At 36.3% G+C, this 19,920-nt stretch overlaps 1 protein-coding gene across 1 annotated transcript in view; it reads left to right on the forward strand.

Moving 5' to 3' along the window:
• LOC309802905 (uncharacterized protein) overlaps positions 1-19,920 on the forward strand; it is a gene marked incomplete at its 3' end in the record, with an annotated part of 179,809 nt that overhangs the window by 78,559 nt on the left and 81,330 nt on the right. Inside the window, exons 3-4 of the mRNA XM_082618776.1 lie at positions 9,677-9,769; positions 14,316-14,525. Coding sequence (XP_082474902.1) covers positions 9,677-9,769; positions 14,316-14,525 — 303 coding nt within the window. The remainder of the gene's footprint in view (positions 1-9,676; positions 9,770-14,315; positions 14,526-19,920) is intronic.

Consider the following 19,920-nt stretch of genomic DNA (forward strand, 5'->3'; position numbering starts at 1 on the left):
CTTTTTGTATGTTGACCCATTGTTGCACACTTGGGATATACCCCACTTGGTCATGTCTTATAATCATTAAAATTTGCTGCTGGTTCAGTTTGCCAGCAATTTGTTGAGGATTTTTGCATCTATATTCATAACAAAAATTGTCTATAGTTTTCTTTTCTTGTAATGTCTCTATCTTTCTTTGGTATCAGAGTTATGCTGGCCTCACAGAATGAATCAGGAAGTGTTTCCTCTTCTTCTATTTTTTGAAAAGTTTGAGAAAGATTGTTTGGTAGAATTCACCAGTAAAACCATCTGGTCCTGGACTTTAATTTGTTGGAAGTTTTTTGATTACTGATTCAATCTCTTGCTATAGGTCTAATCAAATTTTCTGCTTTCTCTTAGGTCGGTTTTAGTAGTTTGCTTGTATTTTAAAATGTAATTCTTGACATTTACACTCAGTTTTGTTAGCCATTTAAAACTTATTTAGGCTATTATTTATGTTTAAAGTTTCATTGCATACCACTTTTGCTCATATATTTTTATACTTTAACCTTTTATTTTGGAGCACTTAATTGCATCTTCAAATAATTTTTCTAGAAGGTTATTTCATGTATGGTGGGTTTTCTGAGCTGAGTATATCTGTGATCCCCACTGCAAAGGAGACATGCAGAGTTCTGAGCCAAAAGGAGAGGATGTCCCTGTTCTCTCTTTGTGTGTCTCTTAGCTTCATGGAGTCACCTCTGAAAAGTGTTCCTTTAGCTTCTGTCTGTAGAAGCTTCTAAGGACCAGGCATCAGTGTCTGAGACAGATTCCACTGTTTTCTGAATCATCCAACCTTCCCACTGTTGTCTGCCTGAAACCCTCTCTGCATTTTCTGCCCAAATTGACCATTGGGAACTCTGCTGACAGGTCAGCATTTGCTTCCAGAATCTGTCAGAATATCTTTTTCTGGGCACAAACTTACACATCTGCTACATTTCTAATTAAATATTTTATAGCATATGTTTAGGTGTGCTTTTATTTTCACTGATTTTTTCCCCTGGAACATGACAACACAAACCCTTTTAACTTACCTACACCTTTAAAAAAAATCAGTTAAATTATTTTGTATCCAGCTACTCACTTTTGCTTTTATTTAATTTACTTTTATATTAAAAAAACATCATTTACCCTCACATTGTCTCTTCATTTTCTCTGATTTTATTACCATCTTCCCATTGCTTCCACCTCCATCCCCCCCATCGCCCTTTAGTCATTTTCCTCTATATTTTGGAAGACCTTATAATTTGTCCTCTACCATCTGATTTGATTTTCTTCATTAACATATTTTAAAATCTGCTTTTTAAGATGTATTTAAATATTTTAATACTATTATTGCATTTTAATTTTTTTCAAACCTTCTTAGTTGATTCAGTTTGTTTCATTTTTATCTTGCAGTTTTCAACTCATTATCTTTACTCTGCATGGATTTCTATATTTTTTGGCAGAATTCATATCTTCTTGCATCTTTTGAGCACATCACACAATTAAAAAAAATTTATTCCTTTGGTATTTCAGAGTGTTGTCTCTTTTCCCTTATCCTGCAATGGTTTTCCATGGACCTTAAGTTGCCTTTTTCTCTTTATTCATGAAATGAATATGTTCTTTAAATCTAGAAGTTTATTCTAATATAAAATAAAAAATTTTTAAAAATCATTAAAATTATATGACCTTAAAAAAAAAGTCTAGAAGTTTATGAACTGAATGCATTTGTGGGCTTCTTTTACCCTGCACTGTTTTCCAGAGCCCTATCTATTGAGTAGGTTGACTTGCCAAGCTCTGAGTCTCACTTCCTGGTTCTAGTAAGCTTTCACTATGGAATCTCTATTTCACTGTAGTGTAATCTTCTTCAGTACCCATGGTATGGTTTTCTAAAATGTTGAACTAACGAAAAGTATGAAAAGCTGTAGGTTTCTTTTTGTACCGTTTTTATCCCCTATTTATTTTACTTTATATATATATATATATACTTTTTTTTTTTTTTTTTTGCAGTATGTGGGCCTCTCACTGTTGTGGCCTCTCCCTTTGCGGAGCACAGGCTCTGGACACACAGGCTCAGCGGCCATGGCTCATGGGCCTAGCTGCTCTGCGGCATGTGGGATCTTCCTGGACCAGGGCACGAACCCGTGTCCCCTGCATTGGCAGGCGGACTCTCAACCACTGCGCCACCAGGGAAGCCCCTACTTTATATTTTTAACTTATTTTCTTAATGGTTACCTTTGAAATTATAATTAACATCCTAACATAATAATCTGGTTCAGATTTATACAACTTAATTTCAATAATATAAAAAATTTGCTCCTGGATAGCTCTGTTCCCCACTCTTTGTGATGCTGTTGTCATGTAAATTACATTTTTAATGCAATATGTGTCCATCAACACATATTTATAATTATTGCTTTATTCATTTTTTTAAAATCAGATAGGAGAGAAAAGTTACAAACAAAAATTTTATTTGTATTGTCTTACATATTTACCTATTTACTTTTACCAGTGCTCTTTATTTTTCATGTGTATTTGAGTTATTGTCTAGTGTCTTCATTTCAGCCTGAAGACTCACTTTAGTGTTTCTTGTAGGGAAATTATATTAGTGACAAACTCTCTTAGTTTTGTTTATTTGGGAATATTTTCATTCCTCCTTCATTTCTGAAGTATAGTTTTGCTGGATTTAGAATTCTTGGTTGACATTTTTTTTCTTTTAGCACTCTAAGTATGTCATCCCACTGCCTTTTAACCACCATGGCTTCTGATGAGAAATCAGTTGTTGATCTTACTGAGGATTCCTTGTAGGTGATGAGTTGCTTTTCTCTTGCTGCTTTCAAGATTTTCTCTTTGTTTTTGAATAGTTTGACAGTTTGGTTATGGTGTGTTTAGCTTCTTTGATATGTAGATGATTTCACCAGGGAAATTTTCTGCCATTATTTCTTCCAATATTCTTTCTGCCTTCCCCTCTTCTTTTGGAACTCCCATTTTGCTTGATGGTGTCCCACAGGCCTCTAGGGCTCTGTTCAGTTTTTTTCATTACTTTTTCTTTTTCTTTGTGTTCCTCAGACTGAATAGCCTCAACTGACCTATCTTCATGTTCACCAATTTTTCTTCTCAGTCTGCTCAAATTTCTACTGAGCACTTCTATTGAATTTTTCATTTCAGTTAATGAACTTTTCAGAATTTCTATTTGGTTCATTTTTATAACTTCTATCTCTTTATTGATATTGTCTGTTTGATGAGACATTATTGTCATACTTTCTTCAGTTGTTTAGACATGGTGATTTAAAGTCTTTGTCCAGTGTCTGCGCTTCCCCAAGGATGGTTCTTTTGATTGTCTTGTTTCCTGTGTTGAGCCATACTTTCCTTGTTCTTTGCATATCTCATATTTTTTGTTATAAATCGGTCATTTAAAATAATATAATGTGATAATTGTGGAAATAAGGTCCTCCTTCCCCCCCCCAGGGTTTGTTGTTGTTTTGCTGTTGTAGCTCTTATTTTTATTGTTATCATTTAAAAAATTTTAGTGGCTTTCTTTTTTTTTTTTTTTTTTTTTTTGCGGTATGTGGGCCTCGCGCTGTTGTGGCCTCTCCCGTTGCAGAGCACAGGCTCTGGACGCACAGGCTCAACGGCCATGGCTCACGGGCCCAGCCGCTCCGCGGCACGTGGGATCTTCCCGGACCGGGGCACGAACCCGTGTCCCCTGCATCGGCAGGCAGGCTCTCAACCACTGCGCCACTAGGGAAGCCCAAAAAAATTTTAGTGGCTTTCTTGAACTAATTTTATAAAGTCTGTATTTGTAGTCATGTATGGCCACTGAAGTCTCTGCTTGCTAAGCTTAGTGATCAGGTGATGACTGAATATAGACTTCCTTGAATGCCTGGAACCAATGTCTTTCAGTTTTTGCTAAGGAGCTCTTTTGTGTGTTGGGACACACCTTCAGTGCCCAGGTAGGCAGTTTAGAACTCTGCACTAGCCCTCACTTACAACTTGCCTAGAGCCTCAAGGTCAGTCAGATGTGAAAATTTAGGGCTTCTAGGTCTTTTCTGAGCATGTGCACAGCCCTTGGTATGCACTTCAGTGCAGTGTAAGTGCCTGACAATTAGCTTTTTTGATTTTAATGTAATTGCCTAACATTAAACTTTTGATTCCTGAGGCATCCAATTCAAAGACATCCATCTTGAATAAACACATTGCCAGCTACACAACTAGATTAAGAGCCAGACCACCTCACCCATGAAATTCCCCCTTTTGGAAATCTCTGGTTGATCTAGATAACTGACTGCTTGACTGAACACTTTGATTCCCACCCTTATGTTTTAAATTCATCAATAGCGAGTGAACCTGTAAAACCCTGGCCACCTCACCCTTTATACTAATAAAGTCAGAACCCCAGGTCCATTCTCCCCCCACCCCCCCTCTCTATCTGCCTGAGATCTCACTGTGTGGCCCCAGGTATGCTGTGTATCTTTCAGGACTCATAAATAATAAGCCTGTCTTTTCAAAGTTCCCAGATGGTTTTGCTGAGGTATACCTTGCAATCATAATGGTGCCTCCAGTCAGAGAAATGTCTGTGGGAGCTTGCCACAAATAGTATGAGCCCAGTTGAGTGCTCACAAGCATTTCTAGGTGATAGCATCACTACTGATAGGCTGAGACTGACTCAGAACAATCAAACTACACATTTATATGGACTAGTCACTAAAATATTTATTTTATTGTTATCTTTCTTTTTCAAGGCTACACCTGAGCTGGACAGAAGAGTATGGGAATAGAAAGTTACAACAATAAAAAAACCTCATTGTTCTTACTGAGATTCATTAGTCTTTGATGAACATGTGCTCCTTAGGTTACTATAAGTCTTTCAACAATAAATTATGAGGCACAGAGATAAACAAGAAAATATGGCCCATACACAGAAAAAAATTAATAGAAACTGTCATTGAAGAAGGACATTGGACTTACTAGACAAATACTTTAAATTTTCATATATTTTTGTCTTCATACTTATTTTTTGGGTAGTTTGGAGAGGCTATTTTTGGCCATTTTGATGCCCTTTTAACCTGGCCTTTTGTGCTCAACACAATGGTTTTGAGATTCATTCATTTCATTGCTTATATTAATAGCTAACTTTTATTTTGAGAATGGCATCTTAACTGGTTATTGCTGGTATGAAATTTCATTTGTTGAATTTGTTAGGCATGCCTTTTACCTCTACTCTGGTCTGATAGTTTTTCAAATGATTTCCTTTTTTCCACCAAATATATGGTCTAATTAATATATTTCTAGTTACTTTTCACTCAGAAATAGGTTGAATTTTATTGATGATTTTTGTCAGCAGTTATTGAAAGGATCATATGAATTTCCATGTTAATCTGTTAATCTCATAAACTGGCAATGAATTATCCATCCAGTTTGGCAAAAAATTTCCTTTGTCAAGATGCATTGTTTCTAAATATGCTGATTAGTTAGATTTGCAAATATTTTAATTGGGGATTTTTGCATTTATGTTTACAAGTGATGTAAGCTCTAGGTTTCTTTATTAAGATGTTTTTATCCATTTTTGACATTTTTATGTTACCTACATTAATATGTGGAGAAATATCTTTTTTTAATCATGATATATTTCAATTGTAGAACACATACTCTTCACTCAGATTTTTCAAAATTTATTTATTTATTTTTTACCAAATTCACTTCAGATTGTTTAAATAAATAGAAAATTAGAAGTAAAGAAGAGGCCCCCTTTGTATCTCTTTCCAGTAATTCTCTTCCACCTCAGATGTGAACAATATCCTGAATTTGGTGTTCATTGTTGTCATGTTTTTATACTTTAATGATGTATTTATAAAGCTAAAAGGTGGTGAAGAATTTTTTTGTAGGATTTCACATTTAAAATTAACTGTTTAGTTATTATATTTGTAAAAAGTGTAGTCTCTGGAGCCAGATAGTCTTTGTTTGAAGTATCTAACTATAATAGTGAGATTTTCTGCTTCTGTTTTCAGTTCTTTTAGTTTTTGTTTTATGCCCTATGCCCTTTGTAGCTTTGTCATCAGTGCATACTATATGTCTTCTGAGGCACTTGACTCTTTTTTTTTATTATGCAGTGATCCGATTTTTCCTTCTAATACTTCATGTTTTGAAGTCTGCCTTGTCTGATGTTAATATAGCCATGCCAGTTTTCTTATGCTAGTGTTTGCATGTTATATTTTCCTTCATCCTTTTACTTTTAACCTATTTGTGTCTTTATACTTAAAGTAGGTTTCCCATAGCAATCATATAGTAGGATCTTGTTTTTTCTGCAGTGTGACAATCTTTGTCTTTTTTTTTTTTTTTTTCCGTACGCGGGCCTCTCACTGTTGTGGCCTCTCCCGTCGCGGAGCACAGGCTCCGGACGCGCAGGCCCAGCGGCCATGGCTCACGGGCCCAGCCGCTCCGCGGCATATGGGATCCTCCCAGACCGGGGCACGAACCCGCATCCCCTGCATCGGCAGGCGGACTCTCAACCACTGCGCCACCAGGGAGGCCCAATCTTTGTCTTTTAATTGGAGTGGTTAGCATCATTTACATGCAAGTATTGATATGGTTGGGTTTGTATTTATATCTTGCTATTTGCTTTCTATTTGTCACATTTGTTCTTTGCCCCCTTTTCCCTCTTTACCTGCCTTCTTTTGATTAATTTTTAGCATTTCATGCTATTTCATACTGTTAGCTTATTTACCTTTTTGTTTTATTGTTTTAGTGAGTGCTATGGGGTTTACAATATGCATATTTAACTTATCCCAGTAAATCGTATATAGTATAAGAAACTTATAGCTGTATACTTCTTTTTCCCTTCTTCTGTTATTGTGATTCTCATTTGTGTATACTTCATATCTATATAAGTTATAAATCTCAAAATATATCATTTTTAATTTAAACAGTCTGTTATATTTTTAAAAACTTCAAAAAGGGAAAAAGTCTTTTTTATTTACCCACTTTTTAAATCATTTTATCATTTATTTTCATTGTGTGCATTCAAGTTTTACTCCTTCTGCTTGAAGAATTTCCTTTAACATTTTTTTGTAGGGCAAGTTTGATGGCAATAAATTTTTCACCTTGTATTTGCTACAAAAGTATTTCACCTTCAGTTTTAAAAGATATTTTTGCTGGATATGGTATTCTATGTGGACAGTTGTTTTCTTTCAGTACAGGTACTCTAAATATGTTGCTTTATTGTCTTCTGTCTTGCACTGTTCTGACACGAAACCTGCAGTATTAATTTGTGGTAATTAGTTGCCAGTAATTCTTTATGTCTTTGTACTTATTGTTTCTCTGGATGCTTCTAAGATTTTTTCCTGTATTACTGTTTTATTTTTTTTCATTTTGATTATAATGTGCTTGGCACAGTGTTCTTTGTGTGTTTCTGCTTGTGGTTCATGGAGCTTTTTGCACCAGGGGTTTATAGTTGTTATCAAATTTAGAAAAATGTTGGCTATTTTTTGTACAAATGTTTTCTGCTCTCTTCACACCCTCCTTTCTGTGACTCTAATTAAATATATGTCAGTTTGACTGTTAATTTTGTTGCAATTTTTATTTCTCTAGGTGATTTATTTTGTATGGTTTCTATTGCTACGTCTTTAAATGATCTTTTCCTCTGCAGTATTTTCTCTGATATTTATGCCACTCAGTGAAATTTTTATTTCAGATAGTGGACATTTTATCTGGACATTCCATTTGATTCTGTTTTTTGTCTTACATTTGCTCCTCATTATGTTTACATCTTTGAAATTTATAATATTTATGTTAGAAGTTTCAAGATCTTTATCTCTTAATTCCAATGTCTGCTATTTCTGGGTCTTTTTCTGTTTTTTTCTTCTGGTTATGTGTTACATACTCATGCCTCTTCATATGACTAGTAACTTTGATTAGGTGCTGAACATTGCGAATTTTACATTGTAGAGTACTGGATTTTGTTGTCTTCCTTTACAAAGGGTTAGAGTTTGTTCTGTTAGGCAGTTAAGCTACTTAAAGATCAGCTTGATCTTTTAAAGTATTATTTTAAAGTATTGTCAATGTCAGAGAAGCTATTACTCTAGGACTAATGTATGATCTGTCTGAGGTTTGTAATGAATGTATTGGGTTGGCCAAAAAGTTCGTTCGGTTTTTTCCATAAGATCTTACGGAAAAACCCAAACACACTTTTTGGCCAACCCAATACCATGTATTAAGAATGTCTGGTGGGAGATCTAATGACTCCTAGCATTGTGTGAGCTCTGGGAATTGTGGCTTCAGCTCTTTGGTAATTGCTTTTTTTCCCCTGGCAGTTTTTCTTTGTCTGGCCTCATGGGTTTCACCATTGTACAAGCAGATTGGTGTTCAGCCAAAGACTCAAGGATTCTGTGCAGATTTCTGGAGCTCTTTCTCTATGCAGCTCCCTCCTCCCCATAATGTGCCCTACAAATTCTACCCTCTTTGTCTTTTCCTTACTCTAATTTCTGTCTCTTTAACTCAGTGAGATACCTGTGCTCTGTGTGATTTCTCTCTCCTTGTGTTGTGGTCTGGAAATTGTGTAAGGCAGAAATCTGGGGTGATTTAGCTCTTAGCCTTTTTTGTTTCCATTCTCTTAGTCATTATAGTCTTGCACTGCCTGTTGTCCAACCCTAAAAGAGTTGTCCTTATATTTTGTCTAGTTTTATAGTTATTTTTGACAAGCGAGCAGAAGTAGAAGCTAGTAACCTCAGCTGAATCTTTTTAATTAAGCAAAGATAGAAAAGCAGTATTTTAAAGTACAAGGAATGCTCATATTTTGCTACTGACATTACTAAAAGGCTAGAGGAGAAAAGGACCTTAAAAAGTCATGAGCATCCATTTTAAGGATGATAAAACTGAGGTAAAGGGAAGCAAGATAACTTGCCTATTGCTGTCTGGTCTGTGACTTTACAATTTGGGCAGGAGCTGGGTCTCTTTATTCCTATTCATTGTTGGACACTGTAGTGCACTATCTTTTTACCACTTCAACTGAGTTGAGGATATATCATAGCAATTAGCATTAGTTTTGAAAAAAATGACACTAACAGTTCTACCCATTAACGTTTTTTTAAAATACTTATTTATTTATTTATTTATTTGGGTGCGCTGGGTCTAGTTGTGGCATGCGGTTTCTTGCCGCGTTCAGGATCTTCGTTTTGGCATGTGGCATCTTTAGTTGTGGCATGTAGGCTCCTTTTGTTGTGGCATGCAGGCTCTTAGTTGTGGCATGTGGGATCTAGTTCCCTGACCAGGGATCGAACCCGGACCCCCTGCATTGGGAGCACGGAGTCTTAACCACTGGACCACCAGGGAAGTCCCCTCCATTAACATTTAAAGTATATTTATATTCCTTCTCACTCTTGGTTAGATTAAATTTTACTTTTGATTTTATCTTTCTTGTGCAGCCATTTAAAAGCAGTGTTTTATGGTATCTGATTTAATATTACCTAATTGTCTTATTAAATCTGATGATATATCTATAGAGCCCAGTAATTTAAAAAGCCGTAAAATTGGAACAATAGACAAAATATTTTTATTGTATCTTTTGTTCTATATTTCTCATTTACTGCATCATATTGACTAGCATTTTACTGCATTGAATAATATCTCAGTGATTTTTAAAATTGACATTGTTTTAATTGTTTTCTTTTTCTCCTTCAAGGATATTTCTTTATTGGGAAAAGTGTACTGGCCCAAAACACTGGAAGTGCAAGCAGAGCAAGGACTGCAGATAAGAATTAAGGAACCTCAAATGGTAAAGTCTTTAATAAAAAAATCCTTCTTGCCTATATTGAAGTAATAGTCTGCTTCTGTTGCTTGAATGTTTATCTAGAGAGTTAAAAAAATTCTCCTCTAACTTATTTTAGAGGCGTGTTTAACTGTAAGCACATCTAATCTAATACCACATTGAGAGTCTTGGCTATTTTGGCTCTCCATTGCTGCCTATCATAGACCTTCGGAGCTAAGGCCCAAGGCTCATTTCAGAAGGAAAAGATTTTAACAATTCTTCTCATCTAAAGACATTTAGATCTAGAAGGTAGCTGGAGAATTAATTAAAAATTATTAGCTTCTAAGAAAGCATCCATCACTTTATTCTTTATTTACCTAGAAGAATTGTGAAAAGCATTGACAAGGGGCATATTTTGTAGAGAAATATGGACACTTGGTGACAGAAGTTTGTTTCAGAAATAGAACTTGCTTTTCATCCATCATTGGCAAAATACTTAGGGATTCAAAGCAATCTGAAACATATTCCTTGTGAATGGGAAGTGCCTCCCTGTGTGTAGAAATCCACATTTACATAAAACAAATGATGGCACGATGATCCGTCTTTTACAAAGGATTTGTAAAATGATATCATTAAATAACAAGCTCCTTTATTTCCTGAAAATATGATTCCACACACATAAAAATTCAGATCACAATTCAGTTTTAGGATAATATATCATGTTTAGAAAATGTATTGAATCTTTTCTTTTCACAAAAATCATGGATCCTGTAATGTTAGAGTTACTACACATGGTTGACTACTAGAGTTTGAGATGCTTCTGGGTTGAGATCATGTATTTTTCTCCTCTGTATTCTCATCACCTGTCTCAAGACCCAGGAAATATGGCACAATATGCGGATAAATCAATTTTGAAGCCTCACCACATATGCTATGGGCTTAAAACTGATATCTAGGGTAGCTGCCTCTAGGTGACACCATTTACAGGTAGATATCAAAACCTCTGACCTGTAAGTTTCTAATAGGTATAGTAAACTGATAATACAAGATCAGTTAGGTTCAGAAAAATAGAAATCTTCATTAGTAGGATAAACTTGACTTAATACCATTCACTGAATATTCATATAAAGTATAAGAAAAAATTATTCCATTTTGAAGGAAACTATGAAAAAGGACAATTACCAGATACCTAGCTTATACATCACCTTGATTATTTAGAATAAACATTTAAGCAAAAATATTAATTGCTTTGTAATTCTGTAGGAACCATACCCTCAGCTTTGACATTTACAAGCAATTACTGGACCTCTTCTGGTCACTGGCTTTTTAAGAGGAAGCTTCCCACTTCTTTAGATGTATAATACCTTTTAAGCTGATACCTGGCCATGGTAAAAAAGCTCCTCTGTGGTATCTTTAATTCCAAACACATTTTTTGGGTACCTGCTCTGTGCCAGAGAACAGAACTCTATCTGTTCACTGTACCTATCCCTTAGACTTGTAGATGCTTCCTGGACTGAGATTTGCCTGTGCAGCACTGGCCAACAAGCACCCATCTGGAGAGGGCCTGCTCTTTCTAAGTGGTACCAGGCACCCTACCATTAGAGCATGGCAGCCTCAGTTGTGAGCATCTCAGTGCCACAGGCCAGAGTGCTCTTAGTTCTTTGATGAAATTTATTTTCTTTTAAAAAAGAACATTCTTAATGCAATATCTTTCCAAGTACCCACCATTTTAAATATAATTGTTTTTGAATCATCATGGAGAATGATTTCCTCTCATACTTACCAAAAAATCAAGGAATTCATTCCTTTTCCTATGATGTGGTGAGCATTGTTTTAGACATGGTTGATATAAAGATAGAAAATACAGCTCTTGTGCTTGAGGAACTCATTGTATAGAGTAGAGCAGTATATAGAGACAAAGTACAATACTGTTTAATAAATATTCTAAATAGAGACTAATTACATAGTAGAGAAGAAATGTATATAATTTCCTTTCATTCATTCACAAATAATTGCACAAGTTCTACAATGTTCTAAGTGCTTGAGGTATAAAAAACAGGTGAGACACAATTTCTTTTTTAAGGAATTCTCAAACTTGAAGGTTTTGAAGTACTCAAAATTTTTGGTCTCAGGATGGCTTTAAACCCTTAAAAAATATTTTAAGGACCCAAAAGAGTTTTTGTTTGTGTGGATTCAATCAACCAACATTTACCATACTAGAAACTGAAACTGAGAAAAACAAATTATTTATTCATTCATTTAAAATAATAATCAGCCTGTTATGCATTAACATAAAACATATTTTTAGGAAAAAATAATGTGCAAAACAAAACAATTCAGTGAGAAGAGTAGGATTGTCTCACACTTTTTGCAAATGTCTTTAATATCTCGTTTAATAGAGAGCTAGATTCTCATATCTGCTTTTGCATTCAATCTGTTGTATGTGTTCTTTTGGTTGAAGTATATTAAGTAAGTCTAGTCTGATTAGATTAGAAGGGAGTCATTTTAATAACCTTTTTTTTACATAGTTATGGATGGTCGTCTTTGTTAATACACCAAAACTCCACAAGTGATAGTTTCTTAAAAATTAGTTGCAGTGGAGAATCTGAAACCAGATAAATGAAATTATTGTGTATCATTACTTTAAAATTAATTGATCTACCTTGCTCCTTGAACAGACCTTTAACCCCCTGCATGATTTTGTACCTCATGTATTAATTACTTGAAAAGTATTGACTCACTGTTTTACTCCTCAGTACTTTTCCATCATCAATGTAAATGTCAACACAGTGAAAAAGGAAAATAAGCCTTAATATTATTATGAAAATAGTTCTGACATTGTAGATCCCCTGAAAGGGCCTAAACTGTCAGGAGTCTGTGGAGCACATTTTGAGAACCAGTAGTCTATTGTGTGGGCTAAAAAAAGGGTAAGAGAGTACAATTTGGATTCAGGTTGTTTAGGTTCAAATACTGTCCTGCTACTTAGTCTCAGTATGACCTTGGGCTGGTTACTTAACTTAGCTAAGCCTCAGTTTCTTCATCCATAAAATGGGATTACAAAGAGTTCCTCTACTTCATGGAGTTGTGGTGAAGATTAAAATTAAATGAGATAATGCTCATATATGTTGACAATTATAGTGATGATTACTTAGACGAATGTAATATAGTGTGATATACGCTAAAATAGAGCAGGCCACAGGGTAGTGATAAGATCACTAATGGCTTTCTGGGTAGGCGAGGCTGGCAGAGTTCTGAGAGGGTCAGTTGAAGCTGGAGGATTACCCTTTCCCTCTCAAGCTTTTGAAGGGTGGAACCTTCATCTATTCAGTCTCCCCAGCTAGACCCTGGTAGAGTGTGTTGAGGAAGCCAGGAGCAGACAGGGTCAAAAGAAAGGGAGTGATGAACAGTTCCAAACGCTACGGAACATAAAATGAATGAGTTTGTCATAGGTAGACAATATAGGCTCATAACACGTTTCCCTTGTGTAGCTATTCTGCCATTTTATGGAAGGACTTTTTTAAACCCCTTTTTTACCAATGAGGAAAATGAGGCTAAAAAGGGTTAAGTAACTTGACCAAGATTACACATCTATTGGTAAGACACATCCAGGATTTGTATTAAGTCCTGTCTAGTTACAAAGCTCTTACTCTTTCCCCAGCACCATTGAGTAGCTTTATAAAAACACAAGCTCTAGATTAAAGTTATGTTTTACAAAAGTATATTTCTTGGTTTAGCCATTCTTTCCTACATAATAAAGAAACTTAAATAGTATTTGGAACTACTATATGCCATCTTTACCCTTTATTTTACTTATTAGCAAATGAGTGTGCCAGAGAGCAAAGTGATACAATTGCATTTTCAAGTCATTCTATAAAATTCGGATTCTATGTAAATCAGACTGGTTTTCTCATCTGTTAATTTGAGGCAGTGCTCATAATCCCAAATAATCTTGGTTTAAAATTGGGTAATACCCAAAATATGTCTATAAAGATACTTTCTTAAAGGCTTGGTGAGATGCACATTAAGTCAGTGAGACCTTTTTAAGAAACACAAAACAGGTGTAGGAGTGATATTTTGTGAGAATTTTTCATTAGGGCTTGGCATGGAGCTGGGGTGTCTGGGTGGTCTTCTTGGGGCCTCTGTGTCAGCTCTTCTCTGAGGGACTGAAGTCATGCTTCTGGAAGAGCATTTGGCTAGCAGGCATCTCATTGCTTAGCTCCAAAGAACCTCAGGTTGGGCAGAGGTCATATATTTCAGTGGGCCTTGATTCTGTGTGAGTGTGGGTGAGAATCAGGGTAAGACTGGAGTCTTGTTATTTCCTTAGTGTTCTTGCATAATACAGGAGGGTAGCAGTATTTTCTGAGACAAGGGCCAAGGAAAATAATTTGCCACGCTTCATGTTTTTCTTAAGTCAATTTGAGTTTCTTTTTCTAAATCTTCACTTATTACCTCTGCTTAATTTCTGTCACGCATTTTCATAGTCATTTGTTGTCAGAGAGAAAACATTGCATAACTTAAAACTTTGGAAGGACCAATAAAAAGAGCATATTTGTACATTTATGTTTCCCAACAGAATGTGCTTGAGAAGCTTCCTGAAGCTGTATCAAGTATTTTCCAGATTGAACAAGAGGACATATTGGAATGGGGAGTCTCAGATGCAGAAAGCATATTATTTAAGCCTCAGGAAACTTTGGAAGTTCAGTCAGCAGATGAATCAAGTAAACCTTTGGAAGGTGAACAGCCCATTGGTGATTCAAAAACAACCAAGCGGCTGTCTTTAAAGGTAAAACACTACTTATGTTGGAAACAGAGTTATGAGAGATGAGGATGTGTAGGTGTGAAGATATGGCCCAGAAAGGGCCAAGGCCTGTGGGAGCGTTCACCCTGAAAAAAGGGCCTTATATGTGAAAACTGCTCATTTGGGAAAAGGGGACTTCTGTTTTTTCAGAGATTTTAGTCTCAAACCTAATTGCAACTCAGGGGGGAGAATAAAGATTCTTAAGGAGTGAGGGAACCTCAGGGCTTTCAGAAATTGACCAAGAGTCTTCCTGTTACCATCTTGAGAGAGTCAGGAACCTGTAGCCCAGGGACCTGGACTGGGTGAACTTTGTAGCCTTTGCCCCATTTAGGTTTATCCTACTCCCTGAGTTTTTTCCTACTGTGAGAATTTTATTTTATTTATAATTTTATTCCACTTTATTTATGCATAATTTTCATAATTTTACCATATTTGTATATTGCCTTACTATTATTTACTTAGTACATTTCTTTAATTTGAGTCACTTTTTAACTTGAGTAAGTGCGTTTATTTAAAAATAGATATATTATTATTAGGATTTTTTAAAAAGCCACTTTTTCCTGAACCACAGCTTACTATCTTGGTATTATCTCCAGCAGTCTATTCTGACAGATTTAGATGGATACCCCTTCTTGGGTAAACAAGTTTTCTAGTCAGTCCCTCTCCTGGGTTTCCCTCCCCCCACCAATGACCATGATCCTACTACTGTGCTTCACCCAAGCGAACTAGCCATTAACAGTTCTTCAACTTTTGCCCCAAAATCCCAACTCTGAAACCTTAGATTTATCCATGACCTCATTGTTTTCTTGCCTCTCACAAAATAATCAGCCTCCCAGGCCTAGATTCCTCCTAATATTATTGCTTATAATTTTTTTCTTCTTTTTACAGTTGACCTTATATCTGGATTAGTACAGTTGCCTCCTGGTTTTTATTCATTTCTCAAGTCCTACTTTCTTAGGTTCATCCTGCATGACACTAGCATACAGATCTTCCTGCAATAATAGATCATAAGGAAGATCCACAAGTAACAGGTGACACCACTGCTGTTGGGGGAAGGGACTTAGGCTGTGATTGGTGAATGACTCCATCAGAAGTCATGCTGTCTTCCTAAAGCTCACATTTGGGGTATGAAGTGAAGCTTGCCAAGGCTGAGTAACCCCACTCATTGCTAACTACTGCAGGTGCAGCCTGTGTGTTAGGCTGACACCTTCTAGGTGTGGAGAACTTAGAAGGCATCTTTTAAAACAATGGCATCTTGAAAGAGTGTTAGGTTTGTGGGTACAGGTAGTGTTTTTATCTATTCTCCTACCTGAACATTGGGACTTTGGAAATAAAATGAGGGGCAAATGGTTAGCTACTAAATGTGTCAAAGAAGGAAATGGATTTTCTGGACAGTGATTTAACCACAATGGCCTGTCAGGAATTTGAATCCCTCATTGAAAAAATCCCATAATGTTCATTCTTTTGGTTTGCTGTGGCTGATATTAAATATTATTAAGAAATATGCAAAATTATTTATTTTTGCTAAAAACAGTCATTTCCTAAGGTAACTAGAATTTATTGAGTACTTACCACATTTCAGCCACTTTGCTAAATATTTTACATATGTTATCTTTTTTTCCCCCCGATAACAACCCTATTATTACTCTCATTTTATAGTTAAAAAAATGAGTCATGAAAAAGATAAATAATTTGCCCAGGTACAACCATATGGCTAAGTTGTAGAGTCAGGACTTGAACTGAGGTGGTCTAATTCTGGATCCTTCACTCTTTGCCGCTTTGCAGCACTGCCCTTTTATAACAACAATTAACAGGTATCTGGTTAAGTACAAGACTCACAGTGGCAAAAATGACTATGGATTGAGTGTTCCTCACTTAACTAGGGGGAATGGTTTGATGAGAGAGACTTAGAGAACAGATTAAGAGGATTCTAAACTGAAACCAGAAGTGTTTCAAAAGGAGGAGAAGAGAATGTCTGATAAGACTTTATGGTTATAGCTGTGGGATATTGTGGGACACATCAGAAATGCCAGAGAAAATAGTGCTGGAAGTTTTCTGACTCATCCCACCAAATCTTCACCTTGGATTTCTTTTATTTGTGGTAACATCTCAAGATCAGTCAATATCCGTGAGCTTTACCCTGTTTGGACATTTGAGGCCATAACGTTAGTCTCTAGCATCTCTGGCACAGGAATGAGGAACAGTGTACTCCAGCAAGCCAGGCCAGACTGGGGGGACAAGAAAACTTCTTCTGACATCACTCAGAGAAGTGGCACAGAGGTGTGATAAAGGAGAAATACAGGACTTTCACAGCTCAGATACATGCCAGACAGTCTCATTCAGCAAAAAAAGTAGAGAATTTAATCAGTTGTTACTTTATTGACCATTTCTATCCTTAGAAGCTCATTAGTATGATAAAGGTTATTAGGTCTCTGGTCTAAGTCATGACCAACAAAAGGAGAAATTAGATAATAGCGACTCTGTGAAGAAATGACTGACAGAAGAACCCATGAGAGGATTGTTGAGCATTTTAGGAGGGAAGAAGTCTGTAAAAAAATATATAGGGGCTTCCCTGGTGGTGCACTGGTTGAGAGTCCGCCTGCCGATGCAGGGGACACGGGTTCGTGCCCCGGTCCAGGAAGATCCCACATCCCGTGGAGCGGCTGGGCCCGTGAGCCATGGCCACTGGGCCTGCGCGTCCAGAGCCTGTGCTCTGCAACGGGAGAGGCCACAACAGTGAGAGGCCTGCGTACCGCAAAAAAAAAAAAAAAAAAAAAAAAAAAAAAAAAAATATATATATATATATATATATATATAGTTAACACATGTCCTGAGATTCTAAGTAGAAGGAAGTTTCAGAGATGTGGGATACCCCAACCTCCCCCCACCCCACAAATTTTCACAAAATAATTTTGAGTGATCTATTGCATTCAGAGTTTTAAAAGTATACAGAAGATGAAAGAAGAAACACATATCCATAGATAAACATAAAAGTGGCATGTGCCTATAACAATTATATCAGGAGAGCTAAGATCCAAAATGGGTTGAGGCCTGTGAATAATGCTAAGAATAAGAAAGTATTTTTTGGTGTTAGTTTTGGAGCAAAGAGAGAAAAAAGGAAGGATAACCCTGTCATTATGGATGAATAGTGTGATGACAACAGATGACAGAGTGGTCTTAATTTATTTTTGGAGAAAGGTTGAGGTTTTAAATAAACAGAACTATGACAAAGAGAAAGGGAAGCTGATAAAATGGTACTTTGCTTCTCTTAAATCTGACAAGGAGGATGATCCTTAGTTTAGAAAGAAGAGAAAAGAATTGATAAAAGAAACTTGAAGCCCGAGATTGGTAAAAGATTTTAAGAGTTAACTTAGATATCTGATCCTGTTGGCTCAGATAGATAGGTTTAAGCCTGCTGTGCCCCTGTCAGCAGCGGCTTTGAGGAGCTGCTGCCATGGGAGAGGTGCTAGGAGCCTGGAGACCGGCAACTGCAAATCTGAGTTTTATTTCTTCTTTTAAGAGTAAGAGTTATGGTTTCTGTAATGTGTGTACTGATCTTGGACAAAACTCTGGAATGATTAAATGAATCATTAAAATAATTGTGTTTGAACCCTTATAAAAGGAAGGAGTAATCACCTGGAGCCAGCATGGGTTCCCTAAGGGCAAGCCATGGAAGACCAACCTTATTATTTATTTACTTTTTTGAGAATTACTAGGACGAATATAAGAAGAGTGTCAGACCTGGGGGTCAACACACGAGTATCATGGGGAAGAGCCTGGCATACCAGAAAACTTAATAAATATTAGTTATTGTTATTATCTTTTGGATTTCAGCAATCCATTTATGAAAGCCTCCTGATGACAATTTTGTAGACAAGACTACAATCGGGTGAACTGCCAGGAGGATTTATAACTAGTTATGCAAAGGACAATTAGTCATGAAAGTCCCTAGTGGACTGTTATAGGGCTGTGTCCAATTCAGCTTATTTTCTGATAATTTGGTTGAGAATATGGAAGATTTACTGATTGGATTTGCAGGTAATGTCCAAAATGTGACTGGTAAGATTTGCTTGGTCAGACCTCAGATGAAATTTAATTGGGATAAATGTATGTATCGTTCTTTCCTTGGTTCCACAAACTAAGTGCACAGATATGGGATGGCATGACTTAGAGCAAATGTGGACAAGACTTCACAGTTTTAAGTTATAATTTAGGTTTGTGATAGGGAGATATGAGCAATCATAATTTGCATTGATTGACGATTACCATAAAAGAGGATCATCCTTCTCCTGGTGGATCTGATCACATCACACCTCAAATATTGTGTTCAGATCTGGGTGTCCAACCCCAGGAGAGACACTGACAAATTGGAGACTGGAAGAGAGCACTCAGGATGACAAGAGTATTTCAAAACCATGTCATGTAAGGTAGAGTTGAAGGGACTGGGGATGCTTATGTGGGGGAAAAGAATGCCCAGGGGAATCAACTGTATTCAAATATTTGTCTGTCACATGGAAGAGAACCAGATCATTCCTGTATGATCCTGATGTTTGAATTGAGACTGGTGGATGAAAGTTGTTAGGTTCAGTAATAAACAAACAAAAATTCTAACAACTGGAAAGATTTCAAAGAGAAAGTAGCTACCTTTGGATTTATCCAGGTCCTCTGTTTCTGATCATGTTCAAGTCGGGATGGATGGCCTTTGGCGGAGATAATATAGAGGAAGTTCAAACATGAACTGGATGGTGAGGTGGACTACCCGTACTCTGAGCTTTCCTTATTCATCATCACTTCCTTACTGAAGACATTACAATAGCTCTCTGCTTACAACTGCATCGAGCCCAAACCCTCTACCTAATTTAGAAGAACCTCCCTTTATCTGGCCTCCTTCTCTTTACTCAGTCATTCTCTGCTTTCCCCAAGGAACACCTCCCTGCTTTCTTCCTTAAATCTAGTCTCAAAAAAGGACAGAGCAACCCACAGAGAAAAATATCTTTAGATGAACTATTGCCATGAATTCTGCAAATTTCCTAAGGAATCTAGGAAAACAATACTCCTAATACCTATAATGATTAAAAGGCAATTATTTAAGAGACAAAAATGCATTTGATTTTTTCCAAACAGTGGAAATAGAAAACAGTATAACTGTAAGAAGCATAAATTTGTAAACATTGTTCAAAATAGTTCTATAAAGCATTAAAGTTCATTTTGGCTTGTGCTTGCAACCAGCAGTCATGCCAAACTTTAAGTAGCTAAAGGTAAGTTCTATTAGAAATACCAATCAAAAATAGTAGATTTATGGAGGGAAAAAAATCTTATATTTTTCTTTAATAGTTTTAAGGCAGTAAATAGAATATTATAAATAAATATGGTACTAATA

This window comes from Mesoplodon mirus, assembly GCF_964341445.2.
Source record: "Mesoplodon mirus genome assembly, chromosome: 4".
Taxonomy (NCBI): Eukaryota; Metazoa; Chordata; class Mammalia; order Artiodactyla; family Ziphiidae; genus Mesoplodon; species Mesoplodon mirus.